Source organism: Aythya fuligula, chromosome 8, assembly GCF_009819795.1.
Source record: "Aythya fuligula isolate bAytFul2 chromosome 8, bAytFul2.pri, whole genome shotgun sequence".
Lineage (NCBI taxonomy): Eukaryota > Metazoa > Chordata > Aves > Anseriformes > Anatidae > Aythya > Aythya fuligula.
In genome coordinates, this window is record NC_045566.1 from 23,086,768 (window position 1) to 23,108,192 (window position 21,425).

The 21,425-nt window shown below is 54.4% G+C and overlaps 2 protein-coding genes across 8 annotated transcripts in view; one reads left to right on the forward strand and one right to left on the reverse strand.

Moving 5' to 3' along the window:
• Positions 1-1,421: 1,421 nt before the first annotated feature.
• On the reverse strand, positions 1,422-8,504 carry SEC22B (SEC22 homolog B, vesicle trafficking protein). Its single transcript, XM_032192509.1, has 5 exons — positions 8,348-8,504; positions 8,074-8,183; positions 4,648-4,808; positions 3,728-3,874; positions 1,422-3,389 (listed from the first exon to the last, which is right to left on the reverse strand). Exons 1-5 carry the CDS (start codon positions 8,420-8,422, stop codon positions 3,235-3,237), a joined length of 648 nt encoding a protein of 215 aa, XP_032048400.1. The 5' UTR covers positions 8,423-8,504; the 3' UTR covers positions 1,422-3,234.
• A 322-nt stretch (positions 8,505-8,826) lies between these two features.
• Positions 8,827-21,425, forward strand: part of PACS2 (phosphofurin acidic cluster sorting protein 2) — a 64,754-nt gene continuing 52,155 nt past the window's right edge. For 6 of the 7 annotated variants that reach the window (XM_032192048.1, XM_032192044.1, XM_032192049.1 and 3 more), the window contains exon 1: positions 8,869-8,954. In XM_032192048.1, the coding sequence (XP_032047939.1) occupies positions 8,899-8,954 (56 nt within the window). In that variant the 5' untranslated portion in view covers positions 8,869-8,898. Of the gene's footprint in view, positions 8,955-21,425 lie in introns of all 7 variants that reach the window. The other variant, XM_032192043.1, reaches the window with a different exon arrangement.

Below are 21,425 nucleotides of genomic sequence, written 5' to 3' on the forward strand. Positions count from 1 at the left end.
TCGCAATCCCTGCAAGCACGGGTGGCGTGCCAGGGGCTGCAGCGTGCCAGGGCGGCGGGCAGCCCCCAGGGGGGGGTTCTGGTGGGAGGCAGCATCTTGACATGGGGAAAGGGGAAAAAAAAAAAAAGAAATGACACAGGAAATGGGTTTATCATCTCTGAGCAGAGCGCCAGGGCTCAGCCGCAAGGGGTTTTTACGAGCCATGATTCAAAATCACGCTGGGCTTCTCCCGGCAGCCGGCACAGCAGAGAAACCCCCGTGGCATGGGTCCCGGTGCCCTCCTTGGAGCCACAGAGTTCAGCAGGACCCCCCCTGACCTAACTGATCTAATTAATATGATCTAATTTATCCCCTCCAGTGAGTTTACTTGCTCAGGCATGGCCACAGTCAGCTGGGGGCAGCCGCTGTGGGGCTCGGTGCTGCGTGCACGGCAAACCCCGGGGAACCCCACATCCCACAGGGGACCCCATGCCCCACAGGAGACCCCAACTGTGCTTGAACTAGGGAAAAATTGGGGACAGGCTGGGGAGGGGTGGGCACCCCCCGAGCCCACCAGCCCCGCTCTGCAGGGTATCCTCTACCAGCCCCACAGAGACAGAGCCCAGGGTGCCAAACAGACCCCCAAGGGAGGGAGGACAAGGACCCGGCACTGCAAGGGCTGAACCCAAGCCCTGGGTGCCACCGGGACATTTGGTCACAGCAGAGCAGCTGCCAGAAACCATCTGAGGCCAAACACCCCCATGACCCCAGAAAGAGGCCAAATGTGTGTTGTTTTTTCTCAGAACCTGTCTGAAAAAGGGGGCTGCAAGTGCGAGGAGTGGGTTGAAGGCAGGGGAAGCAGCTGGTGCCCAAATAAACACAGAAACCAAAACCCTGCAGCGCCCAAACCGCTGCTGTCTGGGAGCAGCCATGGTGAAGATGCTCCACAGCCTGTGCCAGACACAGCTGGCTCGAATGTGACACCCGCAGGGGCATAGGACGAGGCAGGGGACAGGATTTGCAGGGCTGATGGGTGCTAACTGCTGTCCCCACACCAGTTCCAGTCCTTCCCTGCCACACACCACAGCCTTTGCACTCCTGAAAGTAGCAAGCAAACCCCAAAACAGATTTTTTCTGAGAAATAATTCGGGCCAGTAATGCTGGGGGCTCCCGGGGAGGCCAGGGCAATGCAACAAGTTAGAGCACCCTCAGGAAGAGCCCTGTCAGAGCTGGAGGGGCCCTGCGCCGTGCGCCAGCTCCGTGCAGGCACTGCCATCTGCAGGCTGCAGCTCCAGCCCTGCGCTGGCACCCACAGCTCAGGCTGCAGGGCACAGCGCCAGGGAGCTGCGGGTTAACTACGGGGTCATCTTCACCCCCTTGTGCCCCCGGGAGGAAAAAGAGCATTCTCAGGGATGATAAAAACACGAGACACGCTGCCGAGGGACTTTTCAGAAGCGTTTATTTCGCAGCTGACAGTGGGGCTGCAGCGGGCAGCTGCTCGGGGAGCCGCTGGTCGCTGCAGGAGCATCACCCCCTGGTCACAACAATCGGGGTACGGTCGGTGTCTGCCCACCTCCATCACACAGCCACAGCGCTGGGACAGCCACCCGGAAGGGACACCCCGTGTCAGGATTAAAAACGGTAATCGTAAAGCAATCTACAACATAAGACTTGGCATCATGCAGCAAACAGATGATTTCAGCCTACGTGGCAGGTCAGAGTGGCTAGGGGGATTGATGGATGAGTGCTAACTGCGTCCCTGCCAGCCCCACAGTGCTCCCGGGCAGGACAACAGCCCCCTGATCCCTACCTGGGGCAGGAAACGCTTCCAGGTCACGTTTACACACCCAGAACTACACCACAATGTGCTTCTAAAAGGTGCTGGGGAACCCTGAAACTTTATTGTGACTGTGCCTGCTTCCTACCACGTTAGAGAGACACTCGAGTGCAGAGAAGAGGGGAAAGGCCTGTAGGGTTCTGCTGTTTTTTTAGGTGAAAGGAAAAAAAGGCTTACAGATAAAATTGTACTCCTAGCACAGCCAGACCAACAATAAAAAATAATCACATTACACTGGAACTAGAGAGATTGGCCCATGAGAAAGAAGAAGTGATACACTATTGCCCCATAACGTGTTTTAATTCACCTATAGTTTCAACTTCCCAAGTGAGGTAGGGAGAGGGTGACCAGAGGAAAAAAAGGTGGCATTTCCAAAGGATTCCACTGTTTTACAGTTATCCTCTCGAATCCTTCATGTAAAGTTCAAGCCTTCTTTAAGGAAACACTGCCTTTTCTTCACAACATTCAGAGTTTTGCTTTTTTGGCTGCTTTGGGTGGAAGAGGGAGAAAGAAAATGAGCATTCCAGAGCCGAAATGCTGGCAGTTCTGACACGTTTTGGAAGGAAAGTGTAGTAAGGAGGAAGGAAACAATGCAGTGAATCTGCAGATAGAAGGGAAAAAACAAACAGACAATGCTGACATCGCTTGCACTGTGCCCGCTTCAACAGCACTTGAGCTACACACCCTGTTTTTAATCACATGGAAACATACCGTCATACACAGCTGCCAGGAGAGGGAAAGTGGACACAAAACCTGCAGTCTAATTTTGTAGGAATCGGTAATATTTCACTGCCTCTCCTAGTGCTAGACAGAATGTGTTTAAGGCATTATTTACCACCCAATTGTTCCTAAAGCAATTGAAAGTACGTCAGAGACAGAAAACTCAACAACAGCTAGCTTGACAGAGGTGAAAGCTACTGTAATATGTACAGAGCAGTATTTGCCTTCAAACGGGGGAGTCGTCTTAAAAAAAGAAAGAAAACCACCCCAAAAAAAAAAACACACAGACCCAGATTCTAAAAAAGCAACCATTGCCAACACAAGGAATGTTCATTAGAGTCCAGTTCCCACTAGAGCTACTCAAGAGGAGGACGCCGAAGGTTGATTATGCTAAACTGCACCGACTGACTGCCCCCAGAGCTCGCCCCGCAGAGGGGTGCAGAGCCTCGGGAGGTCAGCGGCGACAGCACCCTAGTGCAAATTGCCTCGGAGGAAAAGCCTGCAGACAACAAGCCTTTACACCTACGGTTCGGATTCGCTAACAAGTGTGGTACTCAGGTGCCACCTAACATTTTCAGGCCACTCGCATCAAGGTGACGGTCCTGCGTGGATTCTAATGCACATCCCCCGTGACCGGTGTCCCGCACACACACACATCTGCCAGGCTACCGGCTTTCCCTCTTGGTGCCGACAGGAAGTCACAGCCACCAGAACCTGACGTAGACGATCAGCATGATGAAAAACACAGCCACGGCCGCGAGCTTGGCGTAGGTGGAACGCATGTTCAGGTACTTGGCGTCCTGGCGGTACTTCTTGGACAAGCTGGACAGGTTGTTGGCCTTGGAATCGAGAGCTGTCGGAGGGAAAGGGCAGAGAAAGGGCAGATTAACCCAACCAGGTGATCCCCAAATGTTGGGTTAACTGAGCAAGTGGCTCTGGAGCAGCTGAGACACCACACGGCAGCACTCCTTGTGCCTGTCTGCAGTGCTCTGGTGCTTGTCCTGTTGGGATGAGAGCCACCTGAGGCAGGGACACACTATTCTCACCCAAAAGAAGCACCATACCCAAACGGAGAACCCAAAGCCCGTTGCTCTCCCCAGGAATTAGGGCACCTTTCCCTCTGGTATGCTCTCCCCACCCAGCTGGCCGAGGGGATGAGGAACCACACACCAAAGAGCAGCCAGACGGTACCTGAAAGTGCCTCTCCTCGCTGTAAGACTTCCTCAATGTTGGCCACCATAATCCTCTGCACGTCCTGCAGCTCTGTGTTGATGGAGCCCAGGTTCCTCCTCGCCCGGCTGTCAATGTAGAGCTTCTTGGTTTTCTGGATGTAGGTGTCTGGAACGAGAGAGGGCCGTCAGAGGGAAGCTCCGATCTCCCCAAAAGCACCTGCTTGCCCTGCAAAAGGAACTGGGCTGCCCTTTCTTTAGCCTACATCTTCAGCTGAAGGACCCACCACCACTTCCAGTCAATGGTCTGATGGAACAGGGGTGTTCTGTGAAACCCCCCAGGGTTTCTGGTGAATTGTGTTCCCAGAAACACACCCTCAAATGCAGACAAAAAAGGGCATGGGGGTGGAACCATTCAACTTCAGGTTAATGCACCTCTCACTGTAAATGGCATGACCACCAGCAGGAAAACAAGACCTCAACGCAGCCATTGGGAGTTCTCCCTCCCTTCCCAGCACACCGGCGGATACTGGTTTTCCTCGCACTCTCATCCCACTCCCTCTCACCCAGGGCGCTGTATCAGAAAGCCTCACTGCACCTCAGTAGCTCCACACCACCTCCTGGAGATGCAACGTGGAGAAAACACGTAACAGAGCAGCCCAGCTGCCAAGGGAGTGGGAGCAGTGCTCAGACAGCCAACAGACTGCTTGCAAACATGCGCTGGAGACGAGCCAAAAGCCTTAGAGAAATCTGAAGCAAAGGGCATTTACCATTTTCCTGCTATTTCTCTGTTCACAAGCATTCCTCACTCAAAACACCCGCTTCTTTAGCACTAAAAAGAGGCCAAACTGCCAATTCCACCGGCCAAGCTGGTGAGCATCCTGCAGCTGCTGCCTCCTGAAAAAAAAGTTTCCTAACTAGCCCCCTGGAGAGAGAACTCACCAAATTCAATGAAGGAGTAGGGCCTGGAGACCGTCGGCACCTTCTTGCCGTGCTGCTCATCGAACTCCGAATGCAAATCTTCCAGGTAGGCAAAGGCCAGCTTCTTCGGGAACGCCGACTCGCACAGGACCAGGTAACAAACCCCTTTCTCGATGATGTAGCTAGGAGAAGCACAGACAGCGTTAAACAAGTGGTTTTGGGTCCATCCTCTCCGGCATCACTTTTCATACCCTGCACCCGGACACATCAGCTTCTGTCCTTCACCTTCAGAAGTTGGCCTGAGTATCATCAAAACAAAACACCCGTAACAAGAGTAATAACTTCAGAACAAAAAGGGAGGATGCTGCTGCAGCTGGAAGAAGGGAAGCACAAGAGAGTTTGCCAGCAGAGCAGAGGGGAAGGTGGCCAAGCAGAGCTCTAAAACAGCACCGCACAGCCAAGTTCCTGAGGCCCACGAACAAAAAGCCCTGCCACGAGGCTGAGGCACGCACAGGAACTCGGTCTCAACCCTCTGACAGGGCGCCCAGCTCCCACCTGCCCTTTTGGGGCTCTGGGTGCCCCCTTTCTCCCTGGCACTCACCTGTCAGTGGGGCGTTGCCGTCCACGTGCACCTCAAAGGCAGCTGAATAAAACACTGGGGCTAGAGGGGCCCTGCTGGCTTCCCCAGCACACACGCTCAGCACAGGGAACAGGGAGGGGTGTTTCCTTCTGAGTCAGCTAAAAACCCTACCGAAGTAAGGGATTGGATGGCATCAGCCCCAAGATCCCTGATGTTCTTTGGGTTTCGCTGCAATTGCCTGCTGCTGGGTGATCCTTCCTCCACTTCCCTCCTCAGCTGGCCAATACAAGAAGAGGCAGCAACATTTCTACCAAAGCCAAGGCAGTGGAGCTGGCAGACAGCCCTGGATACACTGAAAATTTGAGCTATTTTATTCAAGATGGAATTTAAACGTTACTTGTATGTTACCTTCCTCTGACTTGCTGTACAAGGCCATTATGTAGCAGTCTCGTTAGCACAGAGCTTAATGGCATATTAGAGAATTAACCTACTCGTGAGGGCACTGTCATTAAATAAGTAGCTTAAAAACTGTATTAATAGTTGCATCGAGCTTATAAAACAACTTGGTCCCCGCTGTGCTTCCAGACACTCCAAACCCTTCAAATGCACCTCACTCAACTTGCTTCTGGCTCCGAGTACCCAGTACCCCCCGTTGCTTTTCCCCGAGGTGATACCTTGGATCTGAAGTCCATCCCTCAGCACCAGGGTAAGCCAGCACACCTCATTCTGCCCCGGAGGCAGAGTTTTGCCAGGCTCAGCCCCCGAGCAGAGCAGCACTCCTGCACAGCCATCTCTCTGAATTTTACACCTTCTGAGCTTTAGACAGCGCCTAAGCACGCAGTCTGCTCGGCTGGGGCCAATGTTTGCAGTCAGCCAGTTCTAACCTCTGTACCCGAGCACAGCCAGCAGGTTCCTCTCCTCATTTTGGATGATTTTGAGAGAGCAGCTTTATCCTTCGACCTGCTATCAGTGGCAATGACCAAGGGTTGCTTTCGACATGACAGGTAGGAGCCTTAGGCCATTAATGAGGCAAAGGTCACCTCGCAACCCGCAGCACAGCAGCTACGTGGGTGTTCCTGCACATGGTGTTCCTCCAGGAGCTGCGGCTGGGAGGGTGACACAGCTTCGGGAGCTGAAGCCTGCGCCTTATATTTACAGCCCTCACTTCAGCAGTCGTTCTGTGAGTTTACACTTCACCACGACCAATCTCTCCTCCAAGGTGATGAAGCTAAAAACGTCCACTGCCACCTCAGCAAGCTCAGCCACGCTCCTCTCGCACCACAAACGGCTCAGCCCTGGCCTGTGCTGCCCTCAGCAGTCGGAGCTCTGACCTGGCAGAACACAAGACGTGCTGTGCTCACTCACAGCACAGCCATCAGCATTACTTCAGCATCTCCAACTCCCCTGTTTCCTCCCCTTCCTGCACCACTACCACAGGAGATGTTCTGATCTGATCACATTCTTCTCTGCACTGCCTTAACGGCCCAGCTGAAAAGAAGCAGCTCTTCTTTTGTGCCAGGAACTCTTAGAAACTTTTTTTTTTTTTTTAGTTCTATCAAGTTTTAATTTCTAGGAGGAAGACACAGAGCAGCGCTCCCCAGTTAACCCCGAGAACAGCACCCAAACCCTACAGCAGATAAGAGCAGGCAGACAACCCCAATCAGTGCCACCCTCTCCAATCAGACCACAACAGCTCCCTGTCTGAGCCAAGCAGAGCCAAGGGAAAAGCCAAACCAAACAATCTTGCAGCAGTCGTTGTACGCTAGCCAACCACAAGAAAAGTTGTCCTGGGGACCACGTGGCCTCTGCTGAAGACAGCTCTCCCCAAAATCTCCTCTTCTTGTCTCCTCACGTTGCCGAATCCCTGAACACTTCAGAAAAGGGTCGGGCAGGAGAGGCACTGAAGGGCCCTCAGTACAGGAGGGCAGAACTAAAGCCAGATGTCGTGGATTCGGAGGCCATCTACCCAGCCACCGGGGTCTGGGGACAGAGAACAACCCCAGTGCCGTGCAGCAATGCTTGGCACAGCTCTGCCTTGGCCACCCCACACAGCACCCAGCCTCACTGAGGCTTCCTTCTCTAACAGACGGATTCCTGCTGGTAGCTTAACTCTGAGACTTGACAAGACCTTGGGTTCGAATCAATTCTCCCACAATTATTCTGCTAATTACAGGTCACATAAAGAAGTATTTCCTCTTCTCAAACACGAGCCTGCTCTGCTGCCTTTCACGGGCTGTCAATTCTTCCTCCTACTTTCCTTCCCTGTCCCATTGCTATTCATTGAGGACCAAGGCTGCCTGACCCACATTCTCTGCAGGCTTTCCTTACTTTATATTCGAGTTACGTTATTGATGTGTTACTGCAGAAAGCCAAAAGAGCTTTTAAGCTGAGAGTTTTCCAATAGTTAAGGAGATTAATTACATGCAACACATTTGACAAATGTAGCAGGTGTGAAAAACACGTTTGACAAATATAATGAAGAAATAAATCAGGGATGCCCTGTGTGCCTTGGCCCAGGAAGGGGATGCATTACGAGGTATGCTCTTATGGAGAGCAGAGTCCTGTGCAGAAGGGGTTCACGGTGGTAATGCCAACCTGCTTTTACCAAAGACTTACTTGAAGAGAAGGGGAAAGCGTGGAGCATCTTTTTAAGAAAAGAAGACAGAAGGTAGAAAGAAAACAATGAAGATAGGAAGGGTGAAAGGTAGAGAGGACCCAATGAAGGCAGACAGGACCCAAGCTAACAGAGAATGCTTAAAGGGAGGAGAACCCATGCTGCGTTCAGCAAAGGCAGAGCTACAAAATGGGCTGAGAGTCACAGACGGAGAAGCGGCAGCGGGCTGCCCCTCGGCACCCCCGGTACTCACTGGAAAGCCATGGCTCCCGCCTCCAGCGTGCACCTGGTGGGCGACTGCTCGTTCAGCCTGCGGAACAGCTGCTTCGCCTGGCTCTGGTACTGCTGCAGGTCGCGGCCGGACTGCGGAGGGAAGGAGGGAGGAAAGGAGGCACAGGCTGAGGGCCGCGGCTGAGGGGCGCCCCCCGGCCCGGCCTACCCCCGGCCTACCCCCCCTGCACGGGCAGCACACCCCGCCCGCCCGGCCCCGGGACCCCAGCGGGCCCTGCCCGTTGTCTGAGCCCCACCTGCTCGTCCTCCTGCATGGAGGCGGCCAGCGGCAGCCCGTCGGCCACGCGGGCGATCATGGTGAGCAGCACCATCGCGGCGGGGCGGGGCAGCGCCGCGCAGCGCCCGGGCACTACCTCCTCCTCCTCCGGTGCCGCCGCCGGCACTGAGCTGGCCGGAAGGTGCCGCAGCGACTTCCGCTGGCGGAGAGAGAGGCGACTTCCGGTTTGGGCGCAGCCGGGGCGGTGGCGGCGACGGGAGGGCGTGGCCTCGGTGCGGTGGGCGTGACCTATGAGATATGGGCGTGGCCTCACCATATGGGCGTGGCCTCATCGGGGTGGGAGTGGCCTAAGGGGGTACAGGCGTGGCGTTAGGCGTAGCGAGGCCCCGCCCACCAGCAGCGAGACCACGCCCACTTCCTCAGAGGCCACGCCCCTCCCACGTGACGCCGGGGGCGGGGCGGGGCGGGGCGGGCGGCGCGGTGCCGGTGCTCGCGGCCATGGCGGCGGCGGCGGAGCGGGGCCGCCTCAGCCTGCCGGGGGGCGCGGGGGCGCTGGGCCGCCCGGTGCCCATGAACCTGTTCGCCACCTGGGAGATCGACGGCTCCAGCCCCAGCTGCGTCCCCAGGTAACGGCACCGGGGGAGCCCAGCCCCGCCCCGCCGCCACCGCCCCTCCCAGCCCCCGTTCTGGGGTCCCGGGGGCCGTGGCGGTGCCCGGTCCCCTCCCTTCCCCCTTCCCCATCCCCTTTCCCTTCCCCTTTTCCCTTTCCCTTTCCCCTTTCCCTCTCCCTTCCCTTCGTTTCCCCTCCCTTCCCCTCCCGGTGCCCGTTACCGGTGCCGTTCCCGTTCCGTCCCCGTTCCGTTCCCGTTGCTTTTGCCCTATTTCCCCGTTTTTCACCCCATTTTCCCGCTGGGTTACCCCCCCCCCCAGCAGCCCGGGAGCTCCCCACCCGCCCCATCCCGCTATGTCCTGCGCCACCCGCAGCCTGCAGCCCTGCCCTGACCGGAGGGGGGGTTTTGGGTAAAAAACCCTAAATTTGGGGGGAAAAAACCCTAAATCCTGCATTTTGGGGTGAGCGAGCCCTGCGGCGGGTCTGAAAAACCCTGGGGTTTGCAGCCAGCCCCTATAGTTGCAGGTCCTGCAGGGGGGATTTGGGGTCTGTGCCCCTATAGGAGGGGGTGGGCGCAGCTGGGGAGCTTTTGGGGTTTTTTTTTGGGGTGCCAGGCTCCAGCACGAGTCCGTGTTGTGGTGTGCAGAGGGCCCGGACCCCTTGTTGTAAGGCTGCTTTGAAACCCTTCTCGCCCATGGGGCAGCAAGGTAGCGGGGTTTCCACCCCCCCAGCCTCATAACAGCGGTCCCTGATATAAAATAATCCCCCCCCGATGAGCGCCCGTCACCGTCAAGGACTTTGGGTCCCGCATCTCCATTTCTGCTGATACCTGCAGATCTCAAAGCGAGCTCCCGACCTGGCGTGCTCGCTCTGCAGCTCGGGGGATGACCCCGAAACACGGCGTGAGGACGGGGGCTGCTCCGTATGGCAGCGGGTCCCAGTGCCGGTCCCTCTAAGCGGGCCGTGCTGCAGGGCCGCGATGTCCCCGAAGTGCCCCGAGGGTTTGGCTGCCCCGAGCTGAAGGCAGAAGCAGCCGGGGCTGCGGCTCCTGCCCGCACCGTGAGAGCTGCGCCGTGTCCGAATGCTGTCGCAGGAGCCGGGTGCGAGGCCTGGCCCTGAAATTCTGCCGTTTGCAGCTGTTTCACGCCGCCTCCTGCGATGCCACGCTAGGTGCAGGCGGTGCATTTCGCAATGGGCTTCCCAAAACGTCGCCGTGAGAGAGGCTTTCGGGCTGCGCTCCCCGAGTTGTGCTGCCACCTCGGCGTTTTGAGTTCACAGTGTAATCGTTTCTCTGCTACACAAAGCTGTTTTAACGTTTTTTTGGGTTAAAGTGAGAGGGATGGGGATGAAAACCGTCCTGCAGGGGAAACAACGTTCAGAATTGGTGTTTGAGCAGACATCTGGGATGTGAAAAGAGGATGTGGGGGCCAGCGGGCCTCGGCGTGTCAGCCTGGCTCTCATGTGGGATTTCACCGGTTGCGAGCTCCCCCCAGGTTCCTGCTGTTTCCTTCCCCTTTCCTTAATTTTTTTGGATTAAGGACAAAAAAAAGGACCTTCATGGGTCCTTTTCCAGGAAAGCACCGCTCCTCGGCGCCTGATTCACCAAAATCTGCTCGGTTTGGTGAAAACTGGAAGGCTGCCTCGGTGCCTCTGCAGAGTTTGTCTGAGCGTAAGGAAGCCGCAGCGGTGTGCTGGTCTCCCTTGCTCTTCTGCCGCTCGCAGAAATGACTCCTGACATCTTTCTTCAGCACGTATAGCTCCTGGGGTTCCTGACGGGGCTGCCTCGGAAATGCGAGCACTTTCCTTTAGTCATCCCCGAAACGTGACTCAGGCTGCCCTGCTCGCTGGGTGTAACTGCTCGGGGCCGGGAGGGAGCGGTGCCTTCCTTTTATTCCCTTCTCTTACCTTCCTCTCCCTTTTCTTACCTCTGTGCTTGAGCTGTTTTCCTTCCTGGAGGGTTACCTTACAGAAAGTTCTCCCTGTACCTACAGAAATGAAGAGTGATGCTCAGCTGAGAGAATCTAACCCTTCTGCTCAGTTTCCTTACATTGAAAATTATGAATTATTGTTTTGTGTTTTTTTTTTCTTCTTCTTTTTTGTCCCGAAGTGCTCTTGCTGAAGCTGTGGGTGAGGATGGGAGGACCATGGTACCGTCCCGTCTTGAGGGAGCCTCAGGAGGAGGCAGCAGCACGCGGAGGCTGTTCAGAGGAAGAAAATAGGCTTGGGAAGAAAGATATTTTTTTTTTTTTGGCAGCAGGGTCTGCTGGAACAGGGAGTGGGGAGGGTCAGTGCTCCCATTCGGGACAGGGTTTGCTTTAGGTTACTGCCTTAATTCCCATATAACTAAGAAAGCTCACGTTAAGGGTTGGACTGTGGAGCGGAGTGAACTGCAGGCAGGGTGAGTGCGACCTGACGCCCTGTGGAAATACGAGGAGAGGAAAGAAAAATTGGAAATTTTGGAAAAAAAACACGCTGGAGATCACTGCTTGGGTGCTGCCTGAGTGTTTCATTGCCACCTTGCCCCCGTAGCTTGCCTGCAGGGTGAGGAAACGTGAGCAGAGCCCACGTGCAGCCATCCCCCGGGCTGGATGTTGCTGCTCGGTGCTGCGGGACGGCCTCGCGGCACGTGGGCTCCGTGCTGGCCCTGCTGCCGACGGCCCTGGGGCAACAGAAAATGATTGAGGCCGTGGGTTCGCAGCAGCTGAGCAGATCCATGGGTTTGCTCACGGCTCTGCTCCTCTCGCTGTGCCTCCTCCAGCTCCTTCACCCCGCCGCGGGCGATCGGGGTGCCGTGGTGGGAGCTGCCGGCACCCTCCTGTGGGTTTTGGTGCATTTGGAAGCAGGAGGGTGTCTAATTACTCAGATGACTAGGTACGTCTCGCAAGCGCTTATTTGGAGGCTTTGTTTTCATTTTGCTTGAATAGTGTGTTACCACTGAAGGAAACTGAATACAAATGAGCGCGCCGGATAGGCTTCAACACAGATTGCTGGCTAAGGCGATGCGAAACATCTGAGATGTGCGAGGAGAAGCAGCCAGAAATGAGCAGTGGAAGTGAAATGCTTGGGGTAAGGCACGGCCCCTTTCCTCTTGGAGCCCCTAGGTCCTGTTTTAGGAGGAAAAGAAGCCTCCGTGGAAAAGAAGCGGCCCAAAATCACGCTCCTTTGGGAGGTACCAAGTGATCCCTGCGTGCTGCCAGCCTCAATCCTATCACGGCAGTTGTTGGCTTCGTGTGTTGAGCGGAGAAAAAAAACACATTTAGGGGCTGAATGGGTTGTCAAAGTTCCCATCAGACCTATTTTGAGTCTTCTTTTAGCTGAGCTAAGGTTGAGCTCGTGCATGAAGAGCGGGTCTGGGAAAGTTTGAAAGCTGCAGGCGAAAGGTCTCTGGGTGGGATTTTTCGGGGAGCAGAAGGCGGGGGTGCTCTGGAAGGGGGCTTTCAGCTGGGAGGTGCCCAAGGAACCTTCCTCTTGGGCTCCCTGGTGGCTGTCCCCATTCTCTGGCAGCCCTGGGGTCAAATCCCTGGTCAGGTCCCTGGCAGGAGGGCACCGTGCTGCTGCTGCTCCTCTCGCCAGCCCCGAGCCCACAGATGATTTCCGTGGCGAGCTCGCGTCCGCATCAAATTAGCAGCGAAGTGATTTGCATAAGAGATTAATCAACCGGCACCAAAACATCCCGCTTCTCTGCCAGAAAAAAGAAAAGGACAGCAAGAAGGGGGCCGTGGCAGGAGGCTGCTGTGCTCCTCGCAGCCCTCGGCCTCTCGGCGTGCCGGCCTCGCGCAGGAAGCCGGGCTGCTCGCCGCCTCCGTTTGCGTCACGGCTTGGCAGCTCTTCCCAATTCTTTCGGGCCAAACTTTGCCACCGCTCTGGTGACCTTCTAGGGAGGGTATTTCCTATGGAATTGGTGGCCGGCTGCCAGCGGGCTCCGTGTTGCCAGGCCCTCCGTTAGCCCTTCCCTTTCCATTGCCTGGCTGGAGAGGGGGAGAGGGAGCCCTCCAGGAGCTCCGTTTCCACAGGAAAGCAGGAGGAAGATGGGCTCTGCCACCTCTCCCAGAGGCAGGTCTCGCCCAAAGGGCTCCCGACGTGCGGGTGATAAGAGGCTTTACACGCCTAATTGAACGTGGGAGCGGGAAGCTCCTCTCCTGGCGAGGTTTAATGGGATTAGAGCCCTGCGCGGCGAGGCGGAGGCTGGCAGGGCGCGCGGCCAGCTTCACGAGGAGACGGTGGGTCCTTTCACTGCCCGTTTGTTTAAAACGATGAAGCGGGCACGCAGGAGCCCTGAAGGAGGGATTCTCCAAAAATCGGGCTGGTTGGAGCTGTATAATTTTTAAAGGGTGTGTTAAAAGTAAAAATCAGCTGGTGTCCGGTGAGGTTTGCTGGGCTCGGGGCGGTGTGGTGGCTGTAAAATCTGACTCCTCTCCGTGGCTGGTTCGCTTTTTGGGCACTCAGGTGCTCTGGAGCTTGCAGAAGGTAAGCAAAATGGAGTAGGGGGTGAGGAAGTACTGATGCTTAACCAAAACCTACAGGTCCTTCTGGGCAGCTGCTTCTGTCCCAAAAAGGAGCAGCCCTGGTGAGCCAGGACGGAGTTTTTAAGCTCGTGTTGCTGCCGAGAGGTGAGGGTTTGAGGGTGCGAGGCTGTGCAGGAGGGGGATCAAGTGCGTGCCTGTGCACAGGGTGAGGGCAGGCATGTGCTCACTGCTCAGCAAGATGCTTTCCTCTGCTGTTGAAATTCCTCCGGAGAAAGATTCTGTCTCTTTCCATTGGATCCCTTTGCTCTGTTAGGCTTGATAGTTCAGAAGTGTTTCCCTCCTCTTTTTATTTCTCGACAAAACTGCTGCAGCGCGAGGGCTTGGAGGTGCCCCTGCCTGGAAATCTCTTGTGCAGGAGGGAGATTGCTACAGGGATCCTCACCTCTGCAGGGAAACTCTCTGAGGGCTGTGAGTGGAGATGGGGAAAACCCTAGAGCTCATTCTGTGTCCTGGCCTGTGCTTTAGGGGTGCTGCACGGGAAAGTGCAGGGCTCGCCCTCGTTCATGGCCACAGCTCGCACACACGCCGTCTGATGTGTGTTTCCCAGCAGGCAGGCGGCCAGATCTAGATATAGAGCAGAGAATAAGCCCTGTCAAGAGATTCTTAGGAAGCCTTATCTATATATAGCTGATAGCAGCCCGTATCCCCTTTCTGCTGAGCGCACAGCCCGGGGAGCGTGCTGGCACCGGGCGCACCCCAGCTCCGGAGCCCCAGCAGAGGCTCAGGGCTGCTCCATCCCATCCGTGAGCAATCCCAAACTGCACACCCCGATTCTGTGACCGTGCTGTCGTGACAGGCTGGTGACATGCAGCTTCAAGTCAGAGGGAACAAGGGTTGGGGCACGTCAGCAGCGCGGAGCTGGCGGTGTCCGTGCCTTTGGGAGCACGTCGGCCCCGCTGGGTGCTCGTTAACGCGGTGAGGTGGTGGCTTGGCAGTGCCTCGCCGCAGAGCAGCTCTCGTGGGATCGTGCGCCAGGGCGATTCCCTCGCCGTGCAGCTGCTTGCCAGGCGGTGCCACGAGAGGAGCGTGCGCGGGCACACGGCTGCTGCTGGAAAGAAAAACACGCAGCGCTCAGCCCATCTGCTGCATCCCAGCACAGCAAAAAAAAACAAAAACCACACAAAAACACCACAAAAACAGCCTAGCAGGTGGCGTGGGTGAGAAGCAGGAACACCCAGCTAGGTGCACGGGGCTGCCCCTGCGCGCAGCGGTGTGGTCCCGGTAGCTGTGGTTGCGTGGCTGGGATCTCTGAGGCTATTTCCAGGCAGTTTTCCCCTCCCTGCAGCACGCGGCTGTTCCAGCCAGAGCACCACCAGGTTTTGTAGCTGGCCTGGCAGCGTCCGAGGGTCAGCTGAGGAGGAGCTCGGCCGTGTTTCTGCTGCAGAGAGCTTGCTGCCCATTGAGCGTTTTCGCAGCGCGTCCTGCAACCAGCGGAGTGAGCCTGCGGGGAGGTCTGTCCCAGCTCGAAATGTCAGCGTGTGAATAGCTCGTGCAGTCCTGCTGGACCAGCTGGAAGGGATGCGATCTCTCTGGATGCATTTGGGTATAGGATTGTGGGTTTAGGTCCTCCTTTTTAAAAGCAGAGCTGTGTTTTCCACGCTGGAGAGGCTGGTTCCTTTCTCCTGGCTTGCTGGCGGCGCGGTCCTGAACCCTGTTGTGGCAGGAGCCTTGTCGAGATGCTCTCTGTCTTTCCTAAGCCCATCAAAGTCCTAGGGCTGTTGGAGGACGTCTCCTCGCACACGTTTTTACAAATATAGCAGGATCGTTTGAGGTCAGTTAGTCTTGAGTTTCCTCGGGGAGAGCGCGCTCCAGCTGCGGGCTGCGCCAGAGCTCGATCTGAGCATCTCTGGAGGGGCTGCTCTGAAAAAGGGTGCCCGTGGCATGGGCTCCAATCTCCTGACAGGCTTTCCAGCTCACCAGATACGTGTGCAGAGCCTTTCCCACCTCGTCACGTCTGTCCTGATTTCACTGCAGCCTCCACCAGCTCAGCTTGGTGGTTTGTAACGGGGACGGGGACCTTGGGGTTCCCAGCAGAGCAATGCTGGGGTTTGTTTCCAGGCCGTGGGGACCCAGCAGCAGGGCTCCTTCCCCTTTCCCTATTCCATCTACATGGTGAGTGGCAGAAATAAAGCAGCTTCTGCTTGTCACAGCAAAGCCCCAGCAGCTCTGTCCCTGCAGAGCCCTTTCTCAGACGCTCATAGGGCTGGGTGTCCTGCCCTAAAAGTGCTTTGTTCAGTGCTGAAGCTCTCCTCGGCCTCACTGATCTAATTCAGGAGTAAAATGGACTTGAACATTTCAATTCTGCTTGCCTTGCTGACATCTTGGGGCTCACTGAAGGGAGATTAAATTACAGCTATTGAGTTCTTTCTGCAGAAAATAATAATAAGACAAGATTAATTGCACTTAAGTTTTTACCCAGTAAATGCATAACCGAGTTGATAAGCCTGATTTTTGGGCTCCTGGGGGAGGTTGGGGTCCTGGCAGAGCTTCAAAATCAGGCTTGTTTTTTTCATGAGTGTGCCATGTGGTGTTGGGATAGATGGTCAAACCCATGTGCACTTAATTTCTTTACGCTATAAACAGCCCAGAAATGTTTGCTGTTTATGTCCAAAATAGCCAGCCGGTGAGTGTAAGCGTTTCCACGTTTCTGCGAGGAACGAGGGTAATTTTATAATGAGCAGAGATTCATATGGCTTAACTTCTCTCCCATCTGGCATTAGTTAAGTTGATGTTTTCATCTGCGTGACCTCTCGGGGTGGGGAGAAGTGATGGGAATAGAAAATGTGGCTGAAAAAGCCCTTACTAGGTCATCTGCCGTGGCTGCGTCTAAAGGCTGGAGCGGCCCCGCTCAACTGCATCTGCTGGCTGCTGGGGGAAGCCATGCTCCCTGGTACTGCTGAGGTTTTGTAGGGTTTTTTTGTTGTCCCAGGAGCTGCCCATCCCGCACGTAGTCCTTTCCCGGTGTGTGAATCTCTGTTCAGCCTAAATAGATGAACTACAGCAGGAAGAGCTTCCTTCTTCAAAGAAAGCTGGTGTTGGAGCATCATTTGCCACCAGCTTCTGCATCTATCCCATTCTTCCAAACCTCCTTCCACCCTTCTGATGTACACTTTAAAGGGTCTGCTGTGGCTTTCTTGGGGCCGCCCTGCAGCCCTCCTCCCTGGTTTTTTCCTCCCAGCTGGGCGGCTTTCACTGCCAGCAGGATTGTTCCGAAATGTCCCAAAATGTCCCCTTCCCTGAAAATATCTCCGCCTGCTTTCTGCCTGCCAGAAAGCTGATCTGCTGCTTTCCCTCTCAAGTTGCACCCGGTGCCTTAAAATGAAGGATTTGCAAGGAAAGCTGAGAACTGCAAGAAGTGGATCATACATATTTCATGTCGCTGGTGGCTTGCTGGGGGCTGAACTCTGGTATTTGCTCTTCCACCTCTTCCCTGGGCCGCACCTGAGAGCGTGCCACAATTTCAGGTGCTCCGATTTCTCTTTCAGGCTGGCAGGAGCTGGATCTTCTTTCTGCCAAGATTCTGCTTTTTTTTTTTTTTTTGCTTAAAGGAGTGGAGCAACCAAGCAGGCTTTGTCCTTGCTTCACGGATAGGCTTTGAGCATCTCCAGGTGCTTGGATGAGCTCCGCCTGCTTGTGCGTGGTCCCAGTGAGACCGAGATCTGCAGTTGCTCGCAGATACCAAAGCAGAGCAGAGGATTTTTTTCTTCCCGAGCATAAATCCGCTCCCTGGGACAACATTCTGGTGGTTTTTACCCTTGGCCCAGGGGGATGTGCTTGAGGGCGAGAAGCCTGGCGAGCGTTAAGCTCAAGCGAGCACGTGGAGCTGTCTCCGGGGAGAGGGGATTTCAGAGATGAATTTCCTCAGCCTGGCTTTCGATCAGCACGCTCGTGTTTTTCTGACGTGTAAATGGCAAGTCCTGCTGGTTGTCCGTAAAAAAAAACAAGCCCATGATAAGTCAGCGGTGTTGATTCAAGTGTTTCCTTGTTCCAGGATCGTACCCTAAAGGTACGGGCACTGGGAAACCCTCTGGAGGATGCTCATGAAGGCACACAGCTCTTCGCAGGGCTTCTCAGGAGGCAGGGAAAAATACCCTGTTATCTTGTGTGCCTCTAAGTGGGGTGGAAATGGCTCTGCCCTGTCCTTAAGGTGAACAACCAGGCTGGAGTCCTGCTGTGCTTAGCTGGGACTAGAGGTGTGTGAGGCTGCCTCCGTGGCTGGCTCTCGGAAGAAACTCTTGAGTTAGTCCAACCGTGGGATGCTTTCACCCCCCTTTTCTTTGCTTCCACTAGGTTGTCGTGTTTCTTTCTCTGGTGGGGGCCGGATTTGCTGATGGTTCACATTTGAGCTGGGAAAAATGCCCCTTGTTGGAGCTCTGGTATGCCTGCATACAATCAAAAATGTTGAGTGGGCTGGGAATAGCTCCCAGCAAAGTTGCATCGGTTTCTTGGAGCTCTTTTGTTTGATAGAAATTCCTTTCTTTTTCTCCCCCCTCTCCCCGTCCCCCTGACAGCCCACCTCTTTCCTACAAGGACGCGCTGAGGTATAATTCCCGATTGTCTGACCGAGGGGAAATATGCACAGCTGCAAACACATTTCTGAATGACACTTCATTGTGAAGGCATCTCTCTGAACAGGTTTGCAGTTCCAGTAGCCAAGCAATCAGAACGTGGCAGCAAAAAGAGGATTTTGTTGAAAACGCTTGGCTTTGATTTCTCTGAAGCTCTGGGAACGTTTTGACCACTCGTGACTTTTACTCTGAGTGCAGGGAGGAATTACCCAGAGCAAGATAAATCCCAAGGAGATGCGATGGCTGCAGCCCCGAGAACAGGGTACGTAGCTGAGGTTTTGCTTAGCTCTCGCTGCGTTGTATGTAAAAGCTAGGGTTCAACAAAGGAAGCAGCAGATAAAAGTTTTATTGATGTTTGAAGCATCAGGAATATCCAGTCTTACGTGCTGCAGCTCTCCAGCACGTTGTTCAAAGGCGTGTTTGGGTAATTCTCCCCGACCTTCCCCACCGCGTGGAGAAACTTTGCATCTCCCCATCCTCCCTGGGTCCATCAAACGAGATGCATTTGTGATCCCGTGCTCCTTATGGGGCATTACAAAGCCCGGTGTCTGAAAGCTGCAGGCATATCGGACTCCGTTGCAGTTCCTGTGCCCCCGTGCTGCCAGGATTTGTGTGTGGGGGAGCGAATCACAGCGATACAAAGAGCCAGCATCTGTTCAGAGGTAAGATGAAATAGATTTATTGATGTCAGGACAACATGGAAGGCTTGTTCCAGTTTAAAGGCAGAGTTTGGTGTAGCTTAGAGTGCACAATTCGCCAAGCTCAGGAAACTTCAGCAGGTTCATCTCATCTCACACCGTTCTGGCCTCTCAAGCAGCACAGCAGTGAACGCAGGCTCCATCTCTAGCTTTTGTTTCTCTGTTTGCTGTCCTCTGCTAGCAAAATGCTGCTGCTCCTGCTGCCAGTCTCCGGGGCTGTCCTGCTTCCCATATTATCACCAGATTTTCCAACCTATTGTATGAGGAATTTTGGGCTTCCCTCCTGTGAGTGAATTCACACTCTCCAACAGCCTTGCTGCGAGTAGAAGCTGATCTGTGTTTGAGGTGGCACATCAGCAAATACAGACCCTGCCGAGCATCGGTCCCTGGGGACCGTGTCTCAACATGCAGTGTTCTTGCTGATTTAAGTGTGAAAGCAGAGAAATGACTCGGTAATTTGTCTGTTTGTGAACATACACACAGGGTCAGAATTCTCACATATGCAGCGTACCAAGGTCTCTTAGTAAAATCTTAGTAAAATCTCTGAGCAGCACACACTCCCCTCAGTTCTCATTTCCTTTCAGCCAGTTTCGAGGTGCTTGCTGTGAGCTGATGAGCTGACCTTTGCTTCACAGCAGGGGCACTGAAGGCTCAAAATAAACACCCAGAGAGTGGTAGCAAATCCACACTGGCTGTCTGGCAGCCAGGGTCACATGCCAGAGCCCCCCAAACCCTTTTATTGTTCTCTGTAGGGAAATGTGGTGTCTTCAGAGGTGTGGGTTTGACTACCTTGGTGCTGGCTGTCGTGCCAAACCACAGCCCTGGGAGACTTCTTGCAGGCTGGTTCTAAAATCTTAAGATGGGAGGCGTTGTCCTGCTACTTGTAAGACGTGAGGAGGTAGCACTAGGCTAAAAAAAAAAGCTTGCTGCATGTGGTAATGGCTGTGGTCATATGGTAAAAATCAGAGGTTGGGTGCGATCCTTTGAGTCAAGGAAGTATGAAAGGAAGGAAACATCCCGTCCTGATGGTCAAAATATGTTGTGGTACACAACAGCTTGCTCCTATCTCATCCCACCGATGGCCCTGATGTGACAGAAGTGGTTTCGGACAGCTTGAGTGTGTGTATCTGCTTTCAGGATGCTCCTTGACTCATCCGTAAACAGGAGAAGTGGTCACAAGGCGATGCTGATACCTCTTTGCTCTGAGCATCGCCGTCACGGAGCGTTAGCTGGTTGCATCAGGTGAAGGGCTGAGAAGGGAGCGTTTTCAGGGAGCTGAGCCTGGGCTGGCTGTGGGCTTGGTGCTCCGTGAGCAGTCTGGTGGTGTGTCCTGCTCACAGGTGGATAACTCTGTCTTCGTGCTGGGTGTGCTCCTAGGTAACCTCTCCCAGCGGCGAGCCTTAATGCCGCCTCGCATCCATCCACGTGTTCATGCCTCATTTACCTCCATCTGCACTCATTCCTGCAGAACATCCCCACTTTAACCTGATAAGGCTGGCTTCGACGGGAGCTCCTAGCGCTGATGAAAGGTTGTGAGCACTGAATGGGTTACGGTTGTTGTGAACCGCTTGTTTTTATTGCTTGTATGCAGCATTAAAAAAATCTTACAGAGCTCCGGAACAAGTCCCAAGCGATGTCCATCACAGCTCACCGTTCTGCTCGCTTACACGAGTCACTCCGATATTTCAATAAATACTTTGACAAATTGAACTAACAAGTCCGGGCATTTGCTTTGCCTTGCTGGTCTCTTCCTGCTTTCAGGAATGAAATATCACCAGCCGTGGTGCTGAAGAAATGTAATATCAAAATAATATTGAATCTCTGCTTGCCAGCTCGACTTCCGACAGCTGCTGAAGAGGATTAGAATATTAAGCAAATGCAAATGTTTCTCCGGAGCAAATCACTACGCTGTGCCCGCCACCAAAAACAGTTGGCACTGGTGGATCTTCCAAACCCCTCTTGTAAAAATTGTGGTTCCTTTTTTTCCTGGTAAGCCCAAAGGTGCTGTGAGCTTGCAGAACAGAGGGTAAGCAAAGTCTGAGTTGCCAGGTTTCCTCCCTTTTCCGTGAGCCATGCAGTGAAATCTCAATTGTGAGTAGTTGTTTCTTTTTTTATAGAAAACATATAGACAACGTGGGGAGTTATTTTCTAACACGCGCTATTTATTTCAGCAGCGGCTCCTCAAAGTAGAGCGTGCAGGGTATATTTAGATGTGAAAGGAAAGATTGGGAGAAAAAAAGATGTATTCTGAGTGTTGTTGAGAGACGTTTTGAGATCACCCGAGGACTGGCGGTTTCCTTAAAGGAAGCTGTGTTGTTAGGAGTGGATCAGAAGAGCTCTGAAAGCCTGAGGCGTTCGCAGCCCCGCTGCAACCCAGGTGTCCCCCAGGCTGGAGGGACAGCCTGGTCGTGCACATTCCTGCCTCGGAGCTGGGGAAGGTACATCACAGTCCTCGCCAACGTGAGACCTGCTTCAGCTGCACTGCCAAGTAGCCTGTGCAGGTCAGCTTTAAAAACTGCAAGAGGTCCTAGTTTTTTGCTCATTAGTGCGTTTCTGGCTGGTTCTGTAGTTTTTAAGGCCTTTGGTGCAGAGCTTGTGTTGTGCCTGACAGCAGGCTAGGCACTGCGCTCCCTGTAATCCTTTCCAGTCCCGTTTAGATGGGTCTGGAAATTGAAATCCTGCTGCTGGTTACTGC